The sequence below is a fragment of the Ambystoma mexicanum genome, chromosome 3p (genome assembly GCF_040938575.1).
Source record: "Ambystoma mexicanum isolate Mex_15411 chromosome 3p, UKY_AmexF1_1, whole genome shotgun sequence".
In the NCBI taxonomy this organism is placed as follows: domain Eukaryota; kingdom Metazoa; phylum Chordata; class Amphibia; order Caudata; family Ambystomatidae; genus Ambystoma; species Ambystoma mexicanum.
The window spans coordinates 361855848-361876317 of record NC_090925.1 but is presented as its reverse complement, the minus strand read 5'-3'; the positions used below and the strand labels follow the sequence as shown (position 1 = coordinate 361876317).

Here is a 20470-nt window from a genome sequence, read left to right as displayed (position 1 = left end):
AGTAGCAGTTTATAGTTATGTGTCCTGCTGTATGAGGAGAGCACTACAAGTATTTGGCAGGCTTCAAGAATACATCTGAATGCCATGGGGTAACCTAAGGCGCTGATTGAAAAGCTTTCTATGTTGTGTTTTGACTCCCCAAAATCAAATTTAGAAAAGAGAGCTAGTGATGTTTTTTCAGAAGATATTCTCTGATTTGAAATATCTATTTCTGTGTTTCAGATGACTCCTCGTCAGAGAGCTGTAGTGGGAATGGATTTTCCACATTAAACCCATCCACATCCAGCAGCACTCAGGGAGATATTGCTTTCCCTGAGATGAATGGGAATGGAACCTCTGTCCCATTGGATTTCACAGCCTCGTCAGAGGACCAGCCCATAAACCTCAGTGACAAACTGCAGAATGCTCATGGAATGCCCTCCTTCCAGTCAGATAGCTGCAGTGCAGATGCACTACGGAGCCGGGTGAAGTATGCTGTGAAGGCAACCTCAGAGGTATGTTCAAAGAGATGAGGAGAGTGGCATTGCCGTGATATGATATGTAAGTGGTTTCTGGTAAGTGATGCCACACCAGTGGGTGGGATCAGAGAGGTAGACGCAAGATGATTTTGTGGGCCGAGTCACTCCTATATATTGATGGGAAATGAGGACCGCAGCAAAATCCACTCTGCCAGTATCCCACCCGTCAGCAAATCTGTTTAGCCTCTTTATCCTTAGGTTCTCTTTTTGGGTGGTGTCTAGAAGTGGGTATATGTTGAGGGCAGAAATGTGTAAAATAGTTATAGTGACGTGACATTGTCAGTAGCCGGTTCCAATGATGTGATGAACATTTCAAGGCAGCAAGTATTGTAATAACGCACTTTTGTGTCATTCTCCTACTATAAATATAAGAACCAACCCCTGTAGATTGCCTTCATCCTAAATAAGTACTCATGCAAACTCAAGTTCAAAACACGTGTATTTGGAAGCAACAATCTCTGGCAATACAGTGGTTTACTTTGTAGGAACTTTGGCCTTTACCACCAGGGTCATAAGTTGATATTTACTGACGAGATGTGGCATTGTGTACCTCAAGCATAGTTAAGGGGGTGACCAGTTGTTTTAGCATTGGGAGGGAGTTGAGCAATTGTCTGGATGTAAGGAAGCATTAGCTAAACAGTAACTCACATATTACAAGGAGATGAGCAGAATCCTAGCTATTGGCAAGACTTAAGTTATGTGTCAAAAACCACATGTTCTGTAATATTAGTAGTAATATGAGGTATTTATATAGCTCTTCACTCCGGATTCCCTGCCCCTTGTAGGTGCTGCAATAATAAATGTTATTATCAGCCAAGGTTTTTCATAAGGCTGAAGAAGAGGTGGTCCTGCCTGCATTTGAACTAGCCAAGTGCATACTTGCCACATGTCAGAGGCAAGCGCTTAACTCATGAGCTAGCCACCTAGACAAATCACTTTGTACATGTTATGAAGACTTGAGCAGTAAGTATTACAATCATTAGATGGAGTTGGGTATACAATCATTAGATGGAGTTGGGTATCAACGTTATCACAGGGATGGAATTAAGCAGTAGGTCAACCACTGGATTATGCTGAAGAGTATTTCAGACGTTTGATGTATCTTATCTTGGGCCCTGGAAAGAGTTAGCAGGCATTACCGGTTTTGGAAAATTATACTACTTCCTGGTTATCAGGAAGTTGTGGATCAGGCATTGCCTGGCTATCAAAATGAGTTGTGTAGTAAAACATTACTGTAGGCTTAACATTGAAAGGCATTGGATAGAGCATGGACACTTCCGTAATTGCTCTATGTTGGAAGAGAGATTGATCAGTTGTGTGTGTATCAAGAGATACTACTGATGGCTGATGGTAGGAACTGAGCAGCAGCTCTAGTGTTGGCAGACGTGAAGGGCAGTTTTAGCATTGTCCCAAAGAGAGCATAGTTATAGTATTGGAGGGTGTGGTGCAGTGCCTTTGCAAATTAGGGAATTTAAAAGAAGTTTAGCAAATATCCCTGATCTGGAAGACACCAGGCTTTGAGCAAGAAATAAACAGAAAGTTAGGAATGCGAGCATCATTGTTTGTTTGCAATCCTGTTAAAAAGATTTTAGAAGTGGCCTAAAACCGAAAAGAGGTTCAGGCAACAGAAGAAGTTTAGACCCAAATTCGTGTAAATCATTTTATTTGAAAAGTAAATGTTTTTTTGTGTAAAGCTATATGTAGTTCTAAGTTCTGTTTTTCTCTATCTTTCTTTCTCCATTTACCCTCCCATGACTCTCACTTCCAATACATTCTACCCTGTTTCCCCCCTCTATTCCTTCAACCTTATCCTTTCTTCCACTCTCACACACACACACCAGTCCCCGCCGTACAGCTCAGGAAGTTATGACTCCATTAAGACTGAGATGAGCGGCTGTCCAGAAGACCTGACTATGGGCAGGGTGCCGCTCGTTGATGAAGATGATGATGACCATGATGACCATGATGATAATGATAAAATCAATGACACTGAGGGGCTAGACCCTGAGCGACTCAAAGCCTTCAATGTAAGAACGATGACATAATTATGCATTTTAGTATGTTAGTTATTTAAGATTTGGATGCTTACTGGGATCTTTCATTTCAGATGTTTGTGCGCCTCTTTGTGGATGAGAATTTGGATCGCATGGTTCCAATTTCAAAACAACCCAAGGAGAAGATTCAAGCCATAATTGAGTCCTGCAGCCGTCAGTTCCCAGAGTTCCAAGAACGAGCACGCAAGCGAATTCGCACTTACCTCAAATCCTGCCGGCGCATGAAGAAGAGTGGCATGGAGATGGTAAGATATTCACTGCACCTCAATTCACACACAGCACTCCAACTCTTCATTAAGAAAGGCACGGCTGTGGAAAGATCCTCACAAAACTGCAAGACATATAGAAAACTGTGCCAACCTCATGTGAAGAAGTGTGACATGGACATGTTCAAATACATGTTGTCTTGCTCTTCTCTTCCCAAACCGGTTTCAATATGACTGTAACGAAGGTGGGCCTGGAAACAAGCATTTCTTAAAGAAATGGACTCTCTGTCCCACATCCCCTCACAGTTGTTCCTGGACAGCTGTTTGGTAATCCGGTGCAAATGTGACCATTTTCTCCATCAAGCTTATCATCTCCAAATTCCACTCATAATGTACATCTTCCATCACAGCAATCATTTTTCTATACAAATATCCAGATATTGAGGCCACTAGTGTTTAACGTGCACCTTGGGCCATCTAACGTTTACCAATGGAACAGGTTCCGATTACAGATCCTCCATGCATACCTGAGTAATCTGTGAAGAGGGTGACAAACAAGAGTGTGACATACCGTGCTGTATGGCAAGCTCTTGGACACCTTTGTAGGTCAGGTGAAGGACTTTATAGAGTCACAGGAATATGCTGTATCAGAATACTCTAGTGCTGGCCTTTATTTCGACTCTGGTAGGGCCAATTCTGGGTCTAGAACCCTTTATGGGCCCTGTTCCAGTACCTTCTGCTGCTCCTCTGAATCAAAAACAGAGAACGGATCAGGATCTGGATAGACATGAAGAAAACATGTCTCTGCATCCTCCTGAGCTGTCCTACTCAAGGGCAAAGCCAGGCAGGCTTTGGAGATGGCTTAAAGTACAGGATTCCCAAAGAGCAACCTTTTATGGTTACTGGCCATCTCTCAGCTCAGTCAGTTGTAGTTTCAGCAGAGCTCAAGTAGGGTACAGTTCCAGCTCCTCAGTCATTTGCAGTTCAATTTAAAGCGGTTAAGGCTTGGAAAACTCAAGGCAAGAAGTCGAATCAAAATGGAATACTTTCCCTTTGTCAAAATGGCACTCTCACTATGATGCAAACAACAAGGGGGGGTTCCTGGGAGTCCCTCTGCTGGACATTAGTCCCGGTTACGAGAGCCTTACCCAGATTCTTTAGCTCACTATCTTTCACAGAGGAGAAATATCCAAAACATATCAGTCTTTGCCCTGCCCTGAGATAGTCCAGCACCGAAATGCTAGGCAATTCTCCTCTGAACAAGAGTACCAAAAGCAACCCCAGACACATGTTTCGGTCTGGTTGGACCACATCAGTAGGGTGGAGCTGTGCCTCTCTAAGAATAGTGAGCAAGGGGTCCACATCTGAATTCCCCTAGTAACTTAGGGTGAGACCTAAAGTTACTTAAATTATGCAAATAACAAGGGGGGGTCCTGTCAGTCCCTCTACCAGACATGAGTCCCGGTTAGGAGAGCCTTAGCCAGATTCGTTAACTCACTATCCTTCACAGAGGAGATATGTCCTATGATGCCATGTTACAACTTGCAAAATTGTAGCAGTCTGGATAAATATGCAGAACTTCTCCCAACTGAGGCACTAGAGAAGTTTACCTTCTGGCTTTCAGAAGGGAAGGACTCTGGTCTCCTGCACCTTCAAATTAACAAATATGTGACTGATACCTCTTCTAAGGCTGTTAACTCTGTAGTAGAAATGTGACCAAGTGCCTGGCTAGACATAACGTCCCTGCATCAAGACATCCAGGATAACATTCTTGACCTTGCTTTTGATGGCAAGGTGCTTTTTGCCGCTTGAAGAGACAGTCTTGCAGAAGTACAAGACTGGGGTAGTGACTGCAAACATACTCTCTACAAGCACTGGCAGGCCCTTAAGAGTTTTAATAGTTGGTGGGAGCTCCAATCCAAATCTTCCACCAGCTAAAAGAGGTACCGTTTCTGCTCTACCCCAGAATATACAGGCCAACACATGCAAGAAATCTGTTTCTTTCAGCAGGAGTTGGTGCCTACTGTTCCCATCAAGGCACATTCATCCCTTAAAAGCAGCAGAGTTTCGTCCCATTATCTTTAGTGGATTTTGATAACTCAGGACCCTTGTGTTCGCAACATGGGCAAAGATGGCTACTGCCTGGCTCTGCCACCAGTCCCAGCGTCATCGCCCCCAAAAATGTAAATAAGTGACCACCAAAGTTAATTCAAGAACTGCATCAGCTTGTCCAGCTCAATGCAATAGAGCTGGTGCCGGAGCATCAGAAAGGTCAGCGGCTTTACACCAAATACACATGTCCGCTTACTTTCCTTCCTTCCCAACATGTGTGGAAGCCTGCTCCTTCTGCTCCTGCAGCAGACGAGGCCAGAAACTGCCCAATGATGCTGGAGCAAAAGCATTTAGTATGTGGACCCAAGTTAGGCAAACCCTCTGTTATGCTTCAGACTTCTCACACTTTCCCATACAACTGTTCCAACCACCAGTTTATTTTATTTTTTTTTGTCCTAGCAGCCGGTTTGAGCAATCGAAAAGCGACACCCAGTGCAATCCTGTGCCATCCGTGCATGAAATCACACCTACGTTCTATCGGAGCTGTCTTCAGCACATGCTGCACAAAGAAAGCAGTCCAATGCTGAAGTTGACAGTTACATTTGTCCTCAGCCACCGACCTTGCGATTTGAATAATGGAGTTTCTATGGCAGGTTTGGTGCATATGATTGGTGAGACTTATCATTAATTGGCAGACAGCTGTGTCCCCAGTTTGTGGGCTTTCTGTGGGCCATTCAGGGACAGCGTGTTCCAGTTCTTTTGGCGTACATGTATCCTCCAGGCCTCCTCCACCACTAGCCCTTCAATGCCAGGCACCCTTCACCCAGCAGCTCTATAAAGTTTTGGCATTCTCTGTTAAAGCTTTGGAGACATAGTGAGACTTCACGTGTGGATCGAGGTCTCATTCTCTGGTACCAAAGTCTTTGAGCTCAAAATGAGAACCTACAAAAACATACAAGAGCCCAAGCAGCATCCTCCCTATGCTTAGCTAGACAGAACTCTATCCTAGTACCGTAGGAGGTTATTTTTTTGGCTGGTCTGGAATATCAGGAACACTCGGGTATTGGTTATTATACTAGACAGGTGGATGAGTCCCTTCCCGGGACCCCTCTTTCTGTGCACATTCCAGCATCCTTTTCAGTGGTCCTAGAGTTGTCTCCTCCTCTGTCTATGGTACCAAAGGTATTTCTGATGCTCAGACACATAATGAAGGGTTTGTGCATATTCCTCTTTTTACAGAGCTCTGTATCCATTTGTTCATAGTACCTTTGTAAGCTGTTAAGTGAAGTGACAGTACAAGCAATATCTGGTAAGCTTAGAACATTGTGATCGGTTATGTTCCAGTACAGCTCTGAATGGTCTCCCTCTACAAATCACCCCACTGTAGATGCATTCCCTTCCTGCAATGACCATGAGATTCGGTGCTCTCATACTAAGGCTTTTTAAATAAAACTCAATGTGCGGTAATAATACTGATAGTGACCTGTTCTTTACCACTGAAACATGGTTTTCAGTTTGTTCTCGGTATGCTTTAAATAACCTAACTCAGGTTGATTATTACACTTTTATTGAAAATTGTCAGAAGAGAAAGGGTGATGGAGCTGCACTCATTATTAATATGTTCAGCAATTCTCTTAAATTGTCTTTAAATATTGCTAGTTTGTATCTGATACATGTGAATTGTGTATTTGCGGCTGAGAAATCTACTGATTGTACGGTGCTTTATCAACCCGTTCATTCAGCTGTTCATTTTTTTGTCTGCTCAGACTAACCATATCTCTCAAATTCTTGAGACCTGTGCTAATTTGGTTTTCTTAGGAGATTTGAACTACAGGTTTGATGAGCCAGAAAATCCAACTGTTAAACCTGTTATTGTGTGTCTAAACGATTTTGGGCTTACTCATTGGGTGCAGGGTTCAAAACACATCTAGCTGGTCACATGTGTGTGTTGTATTTCTGTTACATCAGATATAATAACAGTTGGCAGAATGCTTTTTTATCCCTGGTCTGATTATGCAGGGGTCCCTTTTTTAGGTTAATCACTAGAATTAATTCTAATCTACTGCCAATTTCCTCTTGTCCTACTAAATATCAGAAATGATCCAACAGTACACCTGGTTGTTTGAAACCTATTTTTATTAAATCTCCTGTAGATTCATTACAGACTGTTGTATCAGATTCATATCCTACATCAATCTTAAAGGTATGTTAAGGGAAAACGTCTTAGGCTTGCAACACTTTTGCTCCTGTAATAAAGACAGATACAAATCATATTTACCAGGATACAATGTCATGGTATATTCCCGATCTGGGTGTATTGAAGGATCTCCTTAATCAAAAATATAGCCACTGGAGAATAAAGTGTGATAATGTTTCCAAATCTAAATTTCTTATTGCTCAGAAGACATAAAAGTAGCCTGACTAGAGCAAAGAACAAATATTATTATGACCAGATGTGTCTCAGGAACTTTTAAGGTTGTTAAAGAGCTACAGAATCCTGATGCCCTCTTTAAGTTCTGTCTTTCCCTCACAAGTTTTATATGTTGATATAGCCCAGTATTATTAAGAAAAGATCTATAATATCCAATCTGCGCAGAAAGAGACAGCTCCAAAAGGTGACTTTGATGTAGTATTACCATTGTTCGAGTATGATACAGACAGAACCACCAGTCCTGTTCTCTTGTCTTCACAATCTTTTCTGAGTCCGTTTTGCCAAAGTAATGTCTAGTAGGTGTGCAGCTGGCTCCCCTTATCAACCATGTCTGCTACGTACCATCAAGGAAAAGCATTCGATTTCAGCATCAGATCTTTGTGCTATAATAAATACATCCTTTCTTCTAGAAACATACCAAGTCTCCTTAAATCACTGGTGGTTACTCTCACATTGATGAAGCCATCTTTAAATCCAGGGGACACTGCTGAATTTCAGATACTTCATGGTCAGGAGCCATAGCTCAGAGTTGGGAGCACTGGCAGATATGAATGACATTCACAAGACAGTGAGTGGCGGCGGTGTCAGAGCTCTGATTCTGATGGACTTGTTGACACCATTAACAATGTCATTCTGTGGAGGTCAACCACAAACAGTGATAGCCAAGATTCTGAATTATAGAGATCGAGACGTGGTGCTCCAAATGGCCAGGACGAAAGGAGTCATAACTTACAACGGCTCCAAGATAGCCTTCTTCCCTGACTTCACTAGAGAAGTACAAAAGGCGAGACAATCATTTGAACCACTCAAAAAACATCTCCAGGCGCTGAACATGAAATATGGTCTGCTATTCCCAGCACAAATGAAAATATACCACAAGGGCACGACGGTGCACTTCACGGACCCTAAAGAAGCATGGAACTGGGCGGGGGCCCATGGAAACAGCAAGAGAACCGAAGAAACAGACTACGACCAAACAGACTACAAGATGAGCCACCACAGCAAGAAATAGAAGCAATACCATGGAGAGGAGATGAATAAATGCAAAAAGCAAACAAGTCCACAGAGATACTAACCGTGTCGGAAAGTTAAAAGCCCACCTGGGAAATACACCAACCGGGAATCCAAAAAGCAACTCACAGGATGGCTGGCGACCCATGACGCATCCACCCCTCCATCCAAGTGCCCATCGCGGTATCTCCAATGCCACGGTGACGAGAGACACTTAACGTTAGACTAGTTGATTAGTTTGGTTGAATGGGCGACAGATGCATAAGTAGGGTATGGAGTATGGGGGGAGTTGGGATTTGAACAAGTTATTTGTTGGCAGCAGGACAGGCACGACTCGAACAATCACACTGAATATGAAGACATCACGGCACTCCAGATTGAATCAACACAAGATACCTCTCATGGAAGCTGCGGCTGCCTACACATAGACTTGCACAGGACAAGCAATGAACTCAACCGGGCCTAATACCAAAACACTCACTCTCAAAACATGGAACGTGAACGACTTGGGAAACAGCTTTAAGAGAAGGTTGGTAACAGAATATCTGAACCGGCACGACCCAGACATAGTGCTTCTCACCGAAACGCACCTGGCAGGCACAACGTGCCATTTCTTAAAGAGAACCAAATACTGCACAGCAATGCATGCAAGCTTTCCCATGGGCTCGAGAGGAGTTTTAATACTGATAAACAAGAGAACCCCTATCGAAATATCTAACATAAGCCAGGACACCGGAGGACGGTTTGTCTTCATACAAGGCACGCTGTGGAACCAAACCATTGCCATACTAGTGGTCTATTCACTCCCAGCACTCATGGCAGCCCTACTGGAGGACATCACACCAATTATAGCCAACAACACAGCAAATATTCTGGTAATAGGGGGAGACTTCAATGAAGTGATGAATCTCAATGAAGACCGTACACATATAAGGGGAAGAAATCCAGAGATACCAACTAAACTCGCTACCTTCACAGCAGCAATGGGGCTGAGGGATGTATGGAGAGATCTTCACCCGACAGAGAAACAATACTCGTTCCACTCGGGCGCACATGCGTCATTATCTAGGCTAGATTACTTCTTCCTTCCTGGCGATAATATACATAAAGTAACGGAAGCAACCCTGCACCCCCGAGGGATATCAGACCACTCCACGCTATTGATACTACTCGAAACAGAAAGACCCCAGCCCACACCGACCTGGAGGCTAAACGCCTACTACTTAGGATTTCCAGAGTTGGTAGAGAAGATCCAGGAAGCTATTGTATCATATTTTGAACTAAATCAAAACTCTATAAATGATGATGGGATAATATGGGAAGCATATAAGGCAACTCTGAGAGATGAAATACTGAGCTGGACAGCAGCGCACAAAAAAGCGCACAGGCAAGAGGTCAAAGATGTGGAAGCAGAAGTGCAAAACGCTTAGGCACAGTATATAAACACAGGCGCAACTGAAGACAACAGAACCCTACAAGTGGCACAAAAGAAACTACATAACATCACACTGACCTGTGCGAAGTAGGCACACCGAACCATGCGAGCCAGATTATATGAGACTGGAGACAAAGCTAGCAAGATGTTAGCGTGGTTGGAGAAGAGGGAGGAGGGCCATCTCCAGGTAAGGCGCATAAGCACCGCAAATGCAGAACGGATCTCAACTGACCAAGGCATCGCAGAGAACTTTGCAGCATATTATGAGGCGCTATATGCTCCTCCGAAAAACCTGATGGATCACAGTATATTAGATACGATCACCATCCCGTCCCTAAACGACACACAAAGAACGAGTCTAGAAATAGATATCACGGAAGAAGAACTGACAGCAGCCGTGTCCCAACTCCAAAATGGGAAAACTCCAGGACCTAACGGCTTCCCAGTGGAAACGTGGAAGAAGATTGGCAGCGGGGAAATAGCACCCCACATGCTTAAAATGTTCCTGCACTCAAAAGAAAAAGGAATTCTCCCCCCATATCTAAGAAAGGCCAGCATAGTGGTGATACACAAGGAAGGCAAACCGCCAGACGCATGTAGCTCCTACAGGCCGATCTCACTTGTAAACATAGAAGTAAAAACACTGGCTAAAATACTAGCAAATACACTACAAACACTACAAACTCGCTCATCCACCCAGATCAATGTGGCTTCATGCCACAGAGATCTACACAAATGAATATCCACAGGCTCCACGCTGACATTGAAAAGGCACCAACACTACAAGATTCACTGGCACTCCTCACTATTGATTTCGAGAAAGCTTTTGATTCGGTCCACTGGGATGCCCTGTGGAACATAATGCGTAGAATGGGATTCGGTAACCAATTCATAGGTTGGGTCAAGCTTTTATATAATGCCCCGACAGCCGAGATCAGGGTGAATGGATGGACCTCTCGCAGCATTAACCTGGGCAAAGGAACCAGACAGGGATGCCCCCTCTCTGCGATGCTATTCGCACTAGCAATTGAACCCCTTGCAATAGTGCTGAGGGAATCGCAATTATGGAAAGGATTCCACTGGGCCCATGATTGGGAGGATAAAGTCTCCCTGTATGCTGACGATCTATTAATCTATCTGAGTGATCCATCAGTGTCATGTCCCATCGTCACGCATATATTAAACAGGTACGGGGCCTTTAATGGACTTTGGGTAAATTATAGTAAATCCATTCTATTCCCGATTAAAGGGATCAATGCAACAGCCCTAGACAACTGCCCATACAGAATAGAAAACGATCACTTCCGATATCTCGGGGTACAGATCACGACTGATCTTACACAATACGTGCCCAAAAATCTACATCCAATCAGAGATAGATTTGCGAACGATGTGAAACACTGGATGACCCTACCCCTCACACTACTGGGGAGGGCGGCTCTGTTTAAGATGCTGGCTCTACTGCGGTTCCTCTACATCCTGCAAAATGCACCACTATATATACCTACATCAGAATTCCGCAAAATAGACGGCAAACTGAGAAAATTGTTGTGGGTAGGAGGACACCCTCGAATAGCTCTGAAAACCCTACAGCGCTACGTATGGGAGGGAGGTATTGGACTTACCCACCTCCAAACATATTACTGGGCAGCCCAGATGCCAATAGTAAACAACATCCTACATAATAATCCAGAATTGCCACACATCAGAGCGGATAGCCAAGCGGGACAAGGGCTTACCCCATTAGAGACACTCTATCAAAGCACAGCACGCCCGACCCCCAACACAACTATAGCCCATAGAACACAAATATGGATAGACGTGCACAAGCACCTAGGCTGGGAGGGGAAAGTCACACTAATGCAGCCCCTGTGGCGAAACAAACATCTACCAGAGCTCAGCAAACTTCTGAAATGGGCGAACTGGGAAGCAGCTGGGATAACAAGGCTAGAACACATGATGCGAGACGGGGAAATAGTAACATTTCAGACCCTGAGAGATAAATTCAAGCTGCCCTTCACAGAACACTTCCACTACAGACAGACGTGACATGCACTTACCACATGTGCGATAGACTTTCCCAACGTGCCAGAGTGCACACAGATCGAGAGGAACATCGTGATGGAGCGTATTGACAATAAAATAACCTCCACAATGTACAATGCGATTGCCTCATTTGCCACAGTGGAACTTACGGACCTGAGAGCTAAGTGGGAAAGAGATGTGGGGCCATTACAACCGGAGGACTGGACCACAGCCCTCCTGTATCCTAGAGAAACAGCTATATCGGCCAGAATCAGACTGATTCAACTCAAAATTCTACACAGGGTATATTATCCAAGAGAGGCCTTACATCAATGGGGGAGAGCAACGGACCCCAACTGTTTAAGATGCCATCAAGTGAGAGGAACATTCTTCCATATCCTATGGGAATGCCCTCAAATCCAGTACTTTTGCCAGAAATCTTGTGACCGATTATCAACGGTCATCGGCCGAGTGATACCATTGGACCCTAAACTGCTAATACTGGGGATAGATGAAGACATAGAGATATCCCGCTTTGAAATACTTATGCTTGCAACGACCACAGGCCTCGCAAAAAGGAATCTGGCCCAGCTGTGGGGCTCTGCCTCAACCCCACAATATGAACAATGGATAACAGATGTAGATATATGTGTGTCAATGGAAACAAGAGTGTACACCAACAGAGGATGCCCAGGGAAGGCACGTAAGATCTGGCAGAAGTGGGAGGACACCTAGAGACGATGAGAAGCTGCGTTAAAGGCATGATGAACTGCTGAGCTCCACCTGAACGATGTGTATAGTGGAAGTCCACAGACTTAATATAAAAAGTGCCCGTTAAAATGTAAATGAAAGAGCCGTGCATCGAGAATGATTGTATGCCTGTATGTCTAAACTGTATTAAGTATTGTTTGTTTGTTTACTTTAAAAACCAATAAAATATGTTATTAAAAAAAACAATGTAATTCTGCTTGGATGGCTATTTCATTATGATGTCAGAACCAAGGCACTGACCAGGCTGAAATATTTTTAAATTAGTAGCTTCCAACTTGAATCTTTTTTGTCATATCCCAAATAAAAAATATATTTTCTTAACTATACTGTGTGTGCTGTCATATGCTACCATTTACTCTCTTTTCGGCCGGCTCCCCTTTTGACAGTGTCTCCTTGACTGCACATCCATTCTTTCCCCTTGGATAGTCAGGCATTTCACAGAAACCCCCTGCAACGAAGGTGTGTTTTGGTCTTCCTCTTCTTGCTGAACCCTAAATTTAGGGTCTCTGAAAATCCTTCTGAGAACATAGACTCTGAGTACCCGAATCACCATTGAGGTATATTTTTGTTATTTTTTGGTTCCTAAAAAGGGAGGAGGTCTCTGCCCCATTCTGCGTTAAACTAGTTCCTGACAGTGCAAACATTTTGCATGTTGCCTTTGGCTCAGATTCTGTAGGCGTTGCAGCTTCATGATGGGATGTGTTCAGTGGACTGTCATTTTCTTTTGTCACACAATTTTTACTGAAATACAGACAAATGTTGGGGTGCTCGATTAATGCATACTAGACTTGCGAATGAGGAAAAGTCGGCATTCTTACAGATGACCACCTTTATAGTTGTATAATCAGTAACTTCAGTGTACATTCTTTTACAATGGCCAGGATTAAGACATCTTATATTTTTTATTTTCTTTTTTATTTATTGAATTTTACTCAGGCGAACCTGAGTTTTATCAAGATTACGAACAAACTTAGTAACTTCACTTCTCACTTCACACCCAGTCGCTATCAAGTCCATCTGTTTTACCGTAAGTAGTCAGAAATTCCCTCTTCTCCATACTCAGTAAGATGAGTCTCAGTTCGACTGGGGAATAGATGAAGTCGATGCCGGGGTAATCTGCTGGAATGCTAGTTCTATTAATTTAACCATGGCCATCGTCCATCTGGTAGTTTCTCCTGAGATTAATCTGTTCCACAGATCGTCTTCTTGTAGCATCCAAGGGTTTGTTACCAGCGGTAGGAGACATGTGCTTCTGTTTTGTTTGGTTTTGGGGCAGTCTATCACCAGATGTTTCAGAGTTTCTACCACTGCTGCCTTTTTGCACAGGCGACATCTTAACAAATAATAATGTACAAACATTTTGATCAACATATCTGATTTATAGTTCTGTCAGTATCGTAGAATAAACAGTTACTACAAACCTTGGTTGTAGAAACATTTAGAAGTTATAATTTGTTTTAATAGCCATCTTTTAATATCGATAGTATCATCCATCCACGATGAGCTCCCAGAATAGTGTAGAATACAGGTGCATAACATGTTGGAGTGACAATAGCCACCATGCAAAACACAAGAAAGTTGTAGCGCCTAGCACTGCACTATTTCCTAAGGGTTAACCCCCAGAGGGTACTAAAACAAAGATCATATCAGATCACATATTATTCCTCACTACCATTCTTCATCAACACCTCATCTAATAAAGTAGTAGAAGGATAGTGATGGCATCTATCTTCAGATTTAGCAATATCATGCCTAACGGAAATCGGGGTGGGTAGGTGTCAGGGGGAACAGGAGACCTTGTTTTAAAGCATCCCTCTTTGAAATGGTATTGCGTTTCACCCAATATGTCCTATGATGGCTGCTTAACGCTTCTAGTGCAGCCGTTTCCCAGGTGATGTACAGAGAGGCCCACACCCCAAATGAAGGAACTGATTGAGGCATTCAGTTCATTTTAATTAAGCAATTAGCAATGGCGAAGCTCAAATGGATACATTTAAGTTTAATTTCTTGGGTCGTTTTATAGGTGCCAGGCCTAATAAGCACATATCAGGGGTAAACAGACAGGTTTTTCCAACCACTCTCTTTTTACTTGTTTTCAAAATCCTGTAACCCTCGGGCACAACCATATTAAGTGATGAAGGTATCTGGCCAGCCTTTGCACCTAAAACAGTCTGTGCTAACTTCTTGATCCATATGGTGTTTTCTAACAAGAGTAATGTATGTACTATGTAGTATTTATTTTATTTATTTGCATTTTTAAAGCGCACAGCTGCCCTCGGGCATCGTGGCGCTGTTACAAGAACGTTTACTTGGCATGGGTGAGTATCACGAAGTCGATGGAGACATAATTACAGACATAGCTAAAGTTCCAAGGTTACAAGGGAACAGTGAGCATGGGTACAGTTTTGCAGTAGTATTTTAAGTAGGAATCACTTAAATAAAGTGTTTTTCAGTGCCTTTCTGAATGCCATGAGGGATGATTCAGCTCTCAGTTTGGGCGGTAGGGAGTTCTAGGTTTTTGGCGCTAGGACTCCGAAATTCGAGCCGCTAGCTTTCTCTCTATTGAAGTTGGGGACTGAGAGTTGGTTAGCGTACAGGTCGCTTTTGGGTCTGAGTGTCTGAACTGGATGTATACATTCAGTCAGGTTGCTTGGGGCAGATTGGGATATGCATCTGTGGGTAATGGTGAGAGCCTTGCGCTCTTTGACTGGGAGCCAGTGGGCATTTTGTCTTGCTAGGGAGATGTGTTCCCTCCTAGGAATGTTGAGGGCTGCTCTCAAGGCATTGTTCTGAGTGTTTTGAAGTCTATTAATGTTTTTGGCAGTAGTGCCTAGTAGGAGGACGTTGCAGTAATCCAGTTTGGCACCTATGGTGGCCCTGGCGATGTTGAAGCAGATTATAGTGGATAGGTGAGGCTTTACTGCGTTTATTATTTTAGTTGTTAGGGCTGCTGAAGAGGAGATGTAACAAACATGTCTATCCATGGACAAGGTAGAATCTAGGTATACTCCCAGCGTTTTTACAGCAGGGGACACTGAGATTACCGAGTTCTCAATTAGGAAGGTGCTGTATTTGTTGTCTAACTTGCTGAGGGATTCTTTAGGGCCCACCAGTAAGATCTCAGTCTTGTCTCCATTGAAACAGAGGCCGTTGGCTGCCATCCAGGCCTGGATGATGGCATATGTGTTTTGTAGGGTTTTTAGGTCTTGCTCGTAATCACCAGTTAATGGGAGAAGAATTTGTGTATCGTCGGCACAATTGGTGAACGTTATGCCGAATTCTTCTAAGTCGTTGAATAGAGGGAGTGTGAATAAGTTGTATAGTGTGGGGGAGGGGCAGGAACCTTGTGGTACTCTGCAGTTGATGGGGGAGGGAGTGGCTGACGCTTGGTCTGAATAGACCCTCATAGCTCTGCCCTCCAGGAAGGATGAGATCCATGTTTTGGCTTCAGTAGAGAAGTGAGCTGTATTGGTGAGGTGTGTCTTTAGGGTTTTATGGTCGACTAGGTCGGACGCTGCCGACAGGTCAAGGAGTAGGAGGATAGCACATTTGCCTTTATCCATATTTTTTAGGAGTTGGTTTCTTTAGGTCGAGTAGCGCTGACTCTGTGCCATGGCGTGGACGAAAGCCGGACTGTGCCTTGCCTAGGATGTTGTGAGATTCGAGGTAGGCTTGTATCTGTAGATAAGCAGCCTTATCCAAGATTTTCAGCAAAAAAGGCACTGTTGTAATGGGCCTGTAGTTGTTGGGCGAATCTGGGTCTAGAGTGGGCTTTTTTAGCAGTGGGCGAACCCAGACTTCCTTGAGAGAGGAGGGTACTGAGCCAGTGGCAAATGATGCGTTGATAAAGGTTGCAATGAACGGCGCTAGGAACTCAGCGCAGTCTTTGATTATGTTTGCTGGACAGATGTCCCCTTTACAGAGTGAGGGTTTTATTTGTTTCATAATGAGTAAGACCTCAGGAGCGGTTACCTTTCTAAAGGTAAATGGCGGTGGAGGATTACTGTTGTGTTGGATAGGGGGGTTAGGGGCGGTCTGCGTTTTGTGAGGAGACTTGGGTAGATTGTCAAAGTTGGCTTTGATTTTCTTTTGGAGTAGGTCTATTTTGTCAAGCATAGCCTTCTGGATGTCATTACACCATTTCTCATCTTTGACCGTTTGATGTTTGGATGTGGGAGGTATGACTAGCTCATTGAAGATAGCGAATAGTTCTTTTGATTGTGATTGGGCATTGTTGATTCTAGTGTTGTATGTAGCAGTTTTGGCTTTGGCTATGGCGTTTTTGTATTGTTTAACAATAGTTAGGTATGAATCACGTAGAGGGGCGGAGGGGCAGGATTGCCATTTTTTAAGAGCTTGTCTTTTGAGTGTTTTTAGGTCTCGTAGGTCTTGGTTGAATCAAGAGTTGGCGTGGAAGAGTTTTTTCGCTTTTTTAGTCTCTAATGGGGCATTTGTGTCGATGACCTCTTTAATAGTGGTGTTGTAAAGTTCGAGTAGTTCTTCAGGGCTATTAGAGATGGGTGATGCTAATGCCGAGACTTCTAGGAGTGGGCAGATTCTCTCTTTAGTGAGTAGTTTTTTAGATCTGGCTAGGGCAGCTGGCATGAGAAGATTTTGAGAGATAGCTGCGTTTGTTGGGATGTAGAAGCGGATGAGGTGGTGATTGGTCCATGGTTGTGGCGTGTGTGAGCTGATATCTACCCTACAGTTGTGGTCGACCAGCCAATCTAGTATGCAGCCTTTAGTGTGAGTGGCAGAGTCAACTCTTTGGATGAATTGAAGGTCCAGAAGGGCTTTGGCAAGGGATTTGCTGTGTTTGTCTTTTGTGTCATTGAATCCGAGATTCAGGTCTCCCAGGAGTATGGCTTTAGTATTTGGTTTGAGGTTGCCAGGACCAATGTATGGCAGAGGGACTCCCAGGACCCCCATTGGTAATTTGTTACCTAGGAGGTGTAGGATGTCGGCTTGGAAGTTCAGGAGTGGGCCTGGAGGCCGGTAGATAAGGTGCATTGTCATGGTGTCGTTAGGCGAGAAGGAGATTTTTACTGATAGGGCATCGAAGTTCTCGGATGTGATGGGTTTAATTTGTCTAGCCTTCAGTGTTTCTTTGACTATTAGGGCCACAAATATGTTAAACTGCAACTGCTTCAAACAGACCTTTTGTAGATGTCTGCTTGGTTTGTAGGCAAATGCACTTCGGCTGGCAGTGTGCAAATTCTCGATGGATGTCTAACTCCTAAGCCCCGCTGACCCCCAACACTAGGAGTGAGGAATCCAAATGTAGGGCTTTGTATATTTTTGTGATCACTCGCCCCTCCACTCATGGCACAATCCTCACAGAGAGAAAATGAGATTCTGAAGGCTTGTTAAGAAACCCTGACCCACTTTCTTTTTCGCCGCATTTGAAATCCACACACATTGTATTAAAAGAATGGCTGTCAAGTCAGAATCCCTATTTTGGGAAATCTATTGCCACTTTTCAAGGCTTCTCAACTTTTGAATGTTTCGCCCTGGCTCCTTGATCCCCTTTTGGGAGCCAGTGAGACTTCTCTTGAAGTCTTCCTGCCAATGTGTCACTGTTTACCTTATATGAGGTTTCTGGTATTGGGTCGCTCCTGAAGCATTCAACACCAGGGGTGACTCCCAGGCTACCTGTGTTTGCCCCAGGGATAATTTGATCACCCTACACAGGTTTTAGGGCAGAGGTTGGGGGCAGCTATACTCTTGTTTTGACTTCACCAGGGGTGCAAGTCATTTTACTGCATTGCTACCCCAATATACCAAGTTGGTAGCCATTGGGGTATCAGTGGAATTGTTAAACCCCCCACAATGACAGCCTACATTTTGGTCTTAACTAGCTAAGGCCAGTATAGGTCCCTGGGATGTTCCTCCTACTTCCTGTGGAGGTGGTTAAGGCTACGTGGCAGTCCTAGTGACCAACCAGTATGGTTGGTCATCTAACCCTCAGCCACCCCAGCCCTTTTAGTGATTGGTTGGCTGGCCTTTGAGAGGCACCCCTTTGACCAACCCCTCAACTTGGAGGTTGGCAGGTGGTGTCAGTCCAGATTTTGCGAAGACTCCTGGTTACTGGAAATCATCAGCTGTGCCAAGCCCTCCACTCTAAAACCGTTTTCTAGGCAGTTTTACCCCCACCTACTGCCGTTCACTACCAGAATAATTTGATTGGATGTGGGTTTCTGCTGATGTCCAGAAGGTGGTTGATGCCTTAACTACCTATCATATCTTCAGTTTAGGATGTCTGAAGATGCCACCAGCCATTGTCTCCATCCTGAGACAGTTTGCTACTGTCTTCTTTTGTTTGTTGAGCTGCTGGGAACCATCTTCTCGGGTTCCCCCTTCTTCCTGAAGTCTCCCTCGCTGGATCTTTCACTCCTTGCTTGAAGATAGATGTCTCTTTTCTGGGTCGCTGGGATCCTCTTAGGCCCTTTAATCGCTGGCACCTGAATCCTGAAACCCGCACCTATGGAAAAGAGCTATTTACTCACTGAGCAGTTTGGGTTGCTGGAGCCATTTTTGCCAAAGAACCCAACAAGATACTCGCCCTCAGGCATCCCTCTTGTCCATGGTAGAGATTCCTTGGAGTTCTCTGGCTATGATTTACAATCATTACATTTTCTCCATGGCTATAATCTATTATGTATATGTGACTGCGCCTTAATACTTATATAATGTCCTGGGAGTGCATTAATGTTATAGGCTTTAGGGATACTTTAACATATTTTTCCAATTGATTAAATATTGTATTTCCGTTTTTATCGCCTACTCTACCATATGTGTTAGGTGCTGACCATCAGGTCTAGAGCCTTCCACATGTATTAGGGTTGGGTTGTGTCTTTAGGACACTGTAAATTATTGCACAGACCCATGGGGAACTTACCTGCTTACTAGGCTTTTCACAATCCTCCGTTGAGGGATCTACAATCACTGACCTTCATGGGGGTTAACAGACCTGACAAGAAAGGGAAGACAAACCTCTCGTAAAGGTAAGGAATGTGGACAGAGCGACATGGCTTACCTCTCAAGTAGGGGTAGCAGGCTAAGACTAGTCCACATGTGTATCCCTAGAAAATACACCACATCAATATGCTGAAAAATATATACATGCATATAGATGTCTAGCCGGTCAAATAAGTACTTAGAACGACTTCAAGATGGCCGCCGTGGAGAGAGGACGTGCCTGAGCGCGCTCCGGCTCTCCCCTCCCGGGCCTATACAGCAGCCGGCCCACTTGCGGATCTCTCGATGAGGTAGACGGAGGAAACGGTCCCTGGAAATCCGCAGCCGAAGCCCCCCATATATGAGGGTCCATCGGTGCCATACACAACGGCGGTAAACCCCAGCGCGGCCGGAACACATTGGCGGACCCGCGGTTCCCTATCAACCCACACTCCGGAAGCAGCGGATGCGGAGCGGGACCCGACATCGAGGCCGCCCACCTGAGACGCAGAACACGAGACTCGTCCCCCGCGCCCACGGATTGAATCGGCGGGGGAATCGCGGAGGAGGAGACTCCCCCCCCCGTGAGCCTCGGGTGTGAGAAATACCCGAGACCGGGCACGGAGGCGACCCCAGCGCGGCTCCGCTTGGATGGGCGAGAGGAAGAAGCAGCCCCAGAGTCGGATGCGGGGAAACGACACTAGCTGGCGGACAAAATAATAAGATACACGCCCAAGCAGATCGAGGAAAGGGAGCGAGGGCTCAGCACGAACAACAAAAGGCACGGCGCCTGGAGCCGCCACACTAGCCTCGATCTCCCCCGCTCTCCGGGCCCCACACATATTGGGAAGAACGCAGCCCGAAGCCGGGCACTCTCTTAAGGTACGTGATCGAACTGATTGAGGGGAGAGAGAAAAAGGTTCGCAACAAGAGTCATGGACTCCCGAAGCCTGGCACACTAACCGTAATCTCCCCCGCTCCGAGAGCCCCCTCACACATTGGCAAGGGCA

General features: G+C 44.7%; 1 protein-coding gene across 4 annotated transcripts in view; it reads left to right on the top strand.

Annotated features, from left to right (window-relative positions):
• The window catches only part of NOL4L (nucleolar protein 4 like), an 843583-nt gene that overhangs the window by 664025 nt on the left and 159088 nt on the right, over positions 1-20470 (top strand). For all 4 annotated transcript variants that reach the window (XM_069651017.1, XM_069651019.1, XM_069651018.1 and 1 more), the window contains 3 exons: positions 223-494; positions 2360-2545; positions 2626-2817. In XM_069651017.1, coding sequence (XP_069507118.1) covers positions 223-494; positions 2360-2545; positions 2626-2817 — 650 coding nt within the window. The remainder of the gene's footprint in view (positions 1-222; positions 495-2359; positions 2546-2625; positions 2818-20470) is intronic.